The sequence below is a fragment of the Rhea americana genome, unplaced genomic scaffold (genome assembly GCF_003343005.1).
Source record: "Rhea americana isolate MKP2758 unplaced genomic scaffold, rheAme1 scaffold_37, whole genome shotgun sequence".
Classification (NCBI taxonomy): domain Eukaryota; kingdom Metazoa; phylum Chordata; class Aves; order Rheiformes; family Rheidae; genus Rhea; species Rhea americana.
Genome location: NW_028186501.1, coordinates 2,461,427 through 2,468,977, shown reverse-complemented (window position 1 = coordinate 2,468,977; position 7,551 = coordinate 2,461,427). Strand labels below are relative to the sequence as shown.

Below are 7,551 nucleotides of genomic sequence, written 5' to 3'. Positions count from 1 at the left end.
GGCAAAGGAGAGTCAGCTCCTATGCGGCTGGCAGCCAACTCAAGGGCAGAAAAGAGACATCAGGGCAAAAAATGYGGCATGCCCCACTCGCATGTTCCCCTTGTTCCTGCCCAGCTCTTTGTTTTACGTTAACAATCTCAATGGTTTTAAAAGCAAAGAACAAGCAGKTAAGATTTTCCAAGAGGTTAACGTTTACCTGCAAGCTGTCTCCATGGACATATATCTGGGCAACAGGGTCACTGCGGATATAGATATTCTCGATCTTCTCCGGTGCAATATATTCTCCCTGAGCGAGTTTAAATATATGCTTTTTCCGATCAATAATTTTAAGAGTCCCGTTCTGTTAGGAGAAAGAAATGAGAGTTCCCAGAGAAGTTATTTAACCGCAGGGTCTCAGTAGGCAGCCTGCTTTCTCCACCTCCACCACACTGCAGAGGTAATGATACAGCAGCAAAATACACCCCACTGCCAGCAGGCGCGAAGTATGCAAAGCAAGAACAAGCAGGARCACAAGTTTTTATGCATTTGAAAATAAGAGGTGAGGTGTGTGAAGTTCAACAACAAGTAACCACCTTTCATTTGGAAAACGGAGCCAGCAGAAGCATTTCCTGTAAGATAGTTTCTTAAAACAAATGGCATCTCCAATTGCAAAATACTCTCTTAAGTAGGTTGAAATTTCTCTTTTACACTCAGTAATATCTGGACAAAGGAATGAAACTGSTACTCAGAAGGGCTGTTTAAATTGCCAGAAAATGCTTCACTGACATGCGGAGCTTGTTCTGTGAAAAGTAAACCCATTTGTAGAAATGAATTGGCCACTGACATRCTGAGCTTATTCCACAGAAACTCGTTTGTAAAGAAGCATTTGCTTGAAAACTTAAGTTCGAAACTTGAAAATTTACAGGAGATGATACAAATTACGTAAGCGCTAAGCATGCGAGCAGTACACACGGGTAACCATTTCCCAATGTCTCCCGTGTGAAGCCAGCCTTCCTCGTCCAACGCTTCGGCTGTCTTCTCTTCATCTTTCAGATAACCTTTGAAAACATTTGGTCCTTTCACACATATCTGCAAAATAGTCGGAGATGCTAATAAATTATTTTAYTATTCTGCCACGAGTAATAACAAGTTAAACAGTAATTCATTAAAATTTAAATATTTTATTTATTGGTTTCATAATGACTGGGCTCTATGAAACTTGAAATAAATAAAGCATAAAACTATCTACAAATTTTTTGCACACTAATAGATACATGAAGCAGGGAGTGCAAAACTGATTTGTCTGTAGTTTTTATCTAGGTTGCAGTTACCAAGAAAGCAAGTTATTGCAGGAAGTTTAGTTTCTGTGCAATGCAGAAATAACAACAACGCAGGAATAGCAGCAATTCAGCTGCTCTAATCTGAGGCCTTCCAAAGTAATCGGCTGTAGCAACAGCTGGAAGCACTGTTATACCCCCTGGTTATTTACTGCACCGCTGCTCCACTGCTGACTGCAGTTTGCCTGTCCTGTCACATGGAACWGCTCCACACCCACAGTCCTTAAAAAGCTAAAATGCTTCTATCGCTGCAGCCCAGTACAGTATTAACTGCCAAGAGCTTTATACAGAAATGTGAGTTGCTACCTCTCCTTCTCCTTTGGAAGCAAAATAATTCAGCTCTTCCACATCCTTCAATTTGATCAAATTACAGGGCAAAGGGGCTCCTACGTGACCTGGAAATCAAAGTCAGTAAATCATTTGTCATCTCYCCTATAAAAAATAATTTGTATTTTACTATTATTTGCTTGCACATTGTGGATGCACTTTGTGAAGTYTGATGCTCAGCAATTTTGCCTGTGAGTAGAAGCAATCTCCTCATCTAAGCTTCTGAACTACATTGCTCCAATATTTAATATGAGAAGTGTTCTCTTAAATCCAATGAGACTAGTGATCTAGACAAGGCTAACAGCACAGGGAATACAGAGATAAGTGTATTGCAAATTGTATCGTTCAAGGGACAATTCCCAATCTTCTCAGGCAAACTTGCATAGCATCTGGTCCGTGTGGACTTACGCTGGACTAGCGGTATTTTCAAGAACATTGCATTTGCTTGAAATCCTTCACACAAAGGGTAAACCCTGCATAACACCCTGCGACGTTGCAATCTAGAGTCTTCTAAAGAAACATGCGTATCTTTTCTTTCTGGAGACGGCAGAAGAAAGCAGGTACCTGATGTCCAGTCCCCGGGGGTGGTGAAGGTGCAGCCGGCGGTGCATTCTGTTTGGCCATAACCCTCATAGACCTGACAAAGAAATGGGGAGCTTGAAAACTGCACAATACTTCACGATTACAGAATAAAAATTCCAGCAACTGCCTTTGTGGCACAGACCTACAAACAGAGCCCACCAGCGCGCAGGCACACATTTAATAACACGGGGACATTTTCTCGGGCCCTCAGTGCATGTAAAACCACATTCGCCTCACTGTGCTTTGCTATTACCGTGTAGAGCTGAAAACAGTGAGAAGACAAGTTCAATGTTTAGCTTTTGAGTCAAGCAGCGTGCTGCTCTATAAGAGAAACTTCTTATTTGTGGAAAAAAGATATTTTTGTGGGAGCTTTCAAAATACACCCTTTATTTTTTTTTTCACCTAATTTTAGGCTTCTGAATGAGGCCTTTGCATTAGAAACTAGTTGCTCAACGCTTCCTAGGGAAAGAGAAATAGCGCAGCTGAGGTCTTACGCGGGGTGCGGTGCTCTCTGGAGGGGACTGCCTTTCTGCACGTACGTACAGAACTAACCCGGGGTCGCCAAGGCCTCAGCGTACGCAGCCGCGTRTCTGACGGAGCACACGCGGGCATGGGCCGGGAGACTCTCCGTGTTTGTGGGGGGCAACCACAGGCAGTAGCAGAGCTGCGTCGAACACATGGAAGCGCAGGAGGGGAGTGCGGGAACGCGGGAGAGGAGCGTGGGAACGCGGGAGCTGAGCGCGGGAATGCGGGAGAGGAGTGCGGGAGCCGAGCGCGGGAACACAGGAGAGGAGTGAGGGAGCTGAGCGCGGGAATGTGAGAGAGGAGCGCGGGAATGCGGGAGAGGAGCGCGGGAATGCGGGAGAGGAGTGCGGGAGCTGAGCGCAGGAACGCGGGAGAGTGCGGGAATGCAGGACAGGAGTGCGGGAGCCGAGCGTGGGAACGCGGGAGAGGAGTGCGGGAGCTGAGCACAGCAGCCGAGCGCGGGAACGCGGGAGAGGAGCACGGGAACCGAGTGCAGGAGCCGAGCGCGGGAACACAGGAGAGGAGCGCGGGAGCCGTGCGCGGGAGAGGAGCGCGGGGGCTCCAGGTGCCGCCGGGGGCGGCCGGCCGGCGCAGCCCTCCCGAAGGCAGCCCTCCCCGCGCCTCGCCCTCCCCGCGCTCGCGGCCCGCCTGAGCCCGAGCGCGCGCTTCCCCGCGGGCGGCCGGGCGGCGCGCACCTGGCAGCCGAGCGCCGCGCGAAGGAAGCCCAGCACCGCCGGCGACGCGGGCGCGGCGCCCGTCACTATCATGCGGACGCGGCCGCCGAGGCTCGCCTGTCGACGGGACGAGAGAGCAGAAGGGAGATCACAGCCCGGCGCCGGGCGCAGCGCCCGGCAGCGCTTGCTCCGCGAGCGCCGGGATCCTGCGCTAGCCCCACGCGAGCACAGCGGGGGCTGCGCTAGGCAGTACGAGCCCGTCCCCAAGCTCCTAGCAATGAAGGCAGTCTGCTAACCATTAAACAATTATTAAATAATTATTAAAAGCAGTAAGGGTAGCTCCCCAAAAGGAATAGCACCCGGGAGAACCGCTCTCCCTCCGCCAGGAGCATTYGAGGTGCCTGGCCGTGGGAATCCCCTTCCTCTCCCCAGACTAACTGCTCGCTCTCACACTCTCCCCCTCCCCATTTTCTTTGCTTTTTTTGCACCTCGTTGTTTTTAATAAGTCATTTCCCAAGCCACCTAAATACCGATGACCCCCTTTTTAAGGCAGATGACCGCTGCCGCTGCCACCCCGCGTCCCCAGCCGGGCGCTCCCGCAGCGAAGGGAGGCCTTGGTGCACGAGMCCACCAAAGTCAATGGCAAATATCAAGGAAATGACACACCGGGCCCCGTGTCCGTCACCTCCCCACACTTCCGAGCTGCKCCGGGCCGCCGATCCGCCCACGCCGGCTCTACGGAGACGGGCGGGAACTACAGCTCCAACCTCAKCATCACCCGTTTTAAATTCCTCACCTGGATTTTATTAAAGAAGAGCTTGTCCCACAAACTGTCATTTCTAACGATCCCGTTTCGAACTTCGGCCTTTTTCCGTCTCGCAGCGAACTCCAGCATCCAGCGCTTCAGGGGGGTGTCTGCCTGGCTGAAGATCTAGGGGCCGCGGGCAGCCGGGACRGACACGGGAGAGAGAGGAAATAGCAACGACCGTGCCCCCGCCACGGCCGCCTGCCTCTGCCCACGCCGGCGAGGGCGGAGGCACATTAGCAACGTGCTTAGATAAGACGACCCTACGGCTTTATTAGTACAAATTCCAATTTGTTTCACTCCGTTTGCAGTTAGACTTACTGTTGATTTTGGGGAAAAAAGAAAAATAAAGGAGAGAGAGGATCAGGCTTTGGCTAGACTGGTTGCCARCACCCAGGTTGCTCATTCCCAGCTAGCCCAGGTACCGYGGCTTGGGGACGCGGTGCCAAGRGCTGCGGGCACCGAGSTTTCAGYGAACACCGGCACAAACTGCATCTCYGCAAATGAGAAACCGCCGGYGCCCATCTGTCTGACRAGGCACCAGGAGCCYTGACCCAAACACGCCCGAATCCRGGGGAAAAAAATCAGCAGGTTGTGCCTGGGCCCATCGTTAAAGGACAAATCTTCTGAGGAATAAATATTCCCTGCCAGTCAAACAGAGTCAACACGGTGACCAGGCACGTGACTTTCTTAAATTCCTTTCAAGACCATCTCTTGCTTTTAAAGATTTCTAGATCCAAAAAAGGCCTTAGTACATCCATTAATGCTTTTTTTGTGGTGGAAATGCCTCATCTCTGGCAATGTCGCTAGCAACCTCAGCAGGACCAGGACGCGTGTCCCTTACAGGGGGATTTCCTATTAGTGGGCAACAGCCAGGTCTGCGGTCCACGTAGTCACCGTAATATAGATCTACAGACTGGAGCAGCTCTGCCGGTTACGCAGGATACGGACGTGTTTGCAATAAGGCAGAAACACTGGAAAACACCCTGGCCACAGGARCGCTGCCAGAGACGTGCTAGCGAGCGATAAGCGCCGTTACTAGAAGAAGCACAAAGTCAAACTCACCTTATCATACATCCTGTTCAACAGCCTTGGCACAACAGGGAAGATGGTCGGGCGCAGCGCCTTCATGTCGTCCGACAGGAGACGGATGTCTCCTTGGAAGAATCCGATCCGCCCGCCGTGGCAGTACACTACGGACTGGGATGGGAGAAAAATGCAACGCCTGGAACATTTTTGCTTTTTGCCGGCAGAGCATCCCCCCCCGTGCAGAAAGGCCTGTCCTGAACTCCCGCTGTCCGCTATGGCAGAAGCGGGGCTTGCAAAATAGATACACAGGTAACAGTGCACTGAGCAGAAACACACGGCGAGCTCAGGGGAACTTATCGGAACTGGGAATTTAGCATGCCCCAAATTGGCCGCTGCTCCTRGAAGAACAAGGAACCGACGGCCCCGGGGCGGGGGGGGATCTTCCTCGCATCCCTGCGTACGGGGACCGAGGGGTCTCGGCTAAGAGCAGGCTCTGGAGCCCAGAGCCACCAGGGCAGCTCGCAGCGTGAGCTCCTGCTGCYGACAAAGAAGCGCGTATTCAGACGCACTGCACAACGCACCGGGCAGCGGCCAGCTTTTAGATGTTAATAACTTAGTTTTGTTTAAACATAATCATATAGATGACGTTAGCAACACAGTGTACGACTCTGCACCCCAGAAGCAGGAGCCCGCTTTYAGATCTAGAAGTCACATATTTGGAAAGAGAAAAGGCCACGTTTTAACCAAATCAGACCGGCAGTGGGTGCCYGAGGCCGGGCAGACCGCAGGCTGTGGGAAGCCAACCGGCAGCCAAAGCTGCAGTGCTGGCAGCAAGAAACCGCAGAGAACTGGTGAGGAATTTGTTAAAATGGAAGTTTTACTGCTCTTGCTTTGGGAGAGCAGCATCCCGACCCGCTCTCACGGAGGCACCCGCGGGAGCGGGCTCCCCGCGAAGCAGCCGCGGCGCTGGGACGGCGCCCGCGGAGCCGAGCCCGGCCGCAGCGCCTGCATTTCTCAGCTGTGCAAGATGTAAATGGAGAACGTCAGCTCCTTTTGGCCCAGTTTGCACCCTAAATAGCTAGGATAATTAAAAATACCTTAAGAAACATCTAGGTCTTTTTGTGTTACCCCTACAAATCTCCGTTAATCTGAAYGCTCCACTGCTTTATCACCGCCTGGAAAATGCTGCTCCATGGATTGAAACCACGAGAATTTTACACATGCTGTGGGCTTAACCAACATCACTCTGCCAAATCTATACCCTACGCTGCATGTACACATGAATGGAAGATGGAAAAGATAATCCCTTTATGGTCATCAGGGATTATAAATAACGACTAGACATTTTTAATGCTGAAGAATGTACCTGCATAACTTTATCTGCCAGTTCCRGGGACTAGAAACACTGGATAAAGCGAGGGAAGTTGGCTCAGTGTGTGCTGTTCAAAGTAATTTTGAAAATGTCTTTTTAGCCCTTTGGATAAACCTTTATATTATTTTCAGCACAGAGGATAAACCCGACTATGCTCCCTTACCGAGGGCTTTGGAGGCCCGTCCCTTTCAATACCCTGCGAAACAAGGCTGTTCCAGATGGCTCTAAAGCATTCTCGCCATCGGACGGATTTTTAATAATTACATTCTAGAGCGCTGGCGGCGCGGTTTGCCTGAGCAGTGGGGGGAGCCTGACCAACTTGCCTGTTAAAGTCAAACTTCCGAGGGAAAATCTGCCAGGCTGCCGCTCTCCAAATCTGTCACGGACTTTCACTTCCAATCTGCAAGTGTTTCACGCAGCACAACGAGTTACTTCTGGCACAAACGTTACTAAGTGGGAGGCTCATGTTCAGATGCTTGTCTGACTCAAAAAGTACGCGTTCAGCCCCAAACTGTCCYGCCTGGGAGGCGCAGGGCTGCGGCTGAAGCCAGATCCAATCCGCACACACTCACTTCTCAGCCCGCAGCTTTCCAGGCCAGAACTGATGCGATCRTCTAATCTGACTTGCCAAACACGCCATTTCCGCACAAATTATCACCTGTCTCATCCAAAAAAAAAGATGGAAAAAGTCAGCCCTGCGGGGTGGCACGAGTTATCGACGCTGCCTGCTGCCGCCTCGGAGGGAGGACGGCTGCCCGCGGGGCGCGCGGCCCTGCCAGCCGGAGCGTGCTGCCCCGGCGCGAGCGCAGGTTCCTGTTTCTCAGTTTCTGCAAGCTCTTGCAGAGCGGGTTATTTACGCAATAAATGGATTTTAGCTGCTACAGAAAAGGGCGCTTTTTTTTTTTTTTTTTTTTTTTTTTT

At 51.3% G+C, this 7,551-nt stretch overlaps 1 protein-coding gene across 1 annotated transcript in view; it reads right to left on the bottom strand.

The window, feature by feature from the left end:
• The window catches only part of ACSL6 (acyl-CoA synthetase long chain family member 6), a 25,900-nt gene that overhangs the window by 4,895 nt on the left and 13,454 nt on the right, over positions 1-7,551 (bottom strand). The window contains exons 11-17 of the mRNA XM_085312768.1: positions 5,295-5,429; positions 4,221-4,355; positions 3,446-3,541; positions 2,208-2,280; positions 1,623-1,711; positions 952-1,068; positions 197-340 (exon numbers count right to left, since the gene is read on the bottom strand). Of these exons, the coding sequence (XP_085168894.1) occupies positions 197-340; positions 952-1,068; positions 1,623-1,711; positions 2,208-2,280; positions 3,446-3,541; positions 4,221-4,355; positions 5,295-5,429 (789 nt within the window). The remainder of the gene's footprint in view (positions 1-196; positions 341-951; positions 1,069-1,622; positions 1,712-2,207; positions 2,281-3,445; positions 3,542-4,220; positions 4,356-5,294; positions 5,430-7,551) is intronic.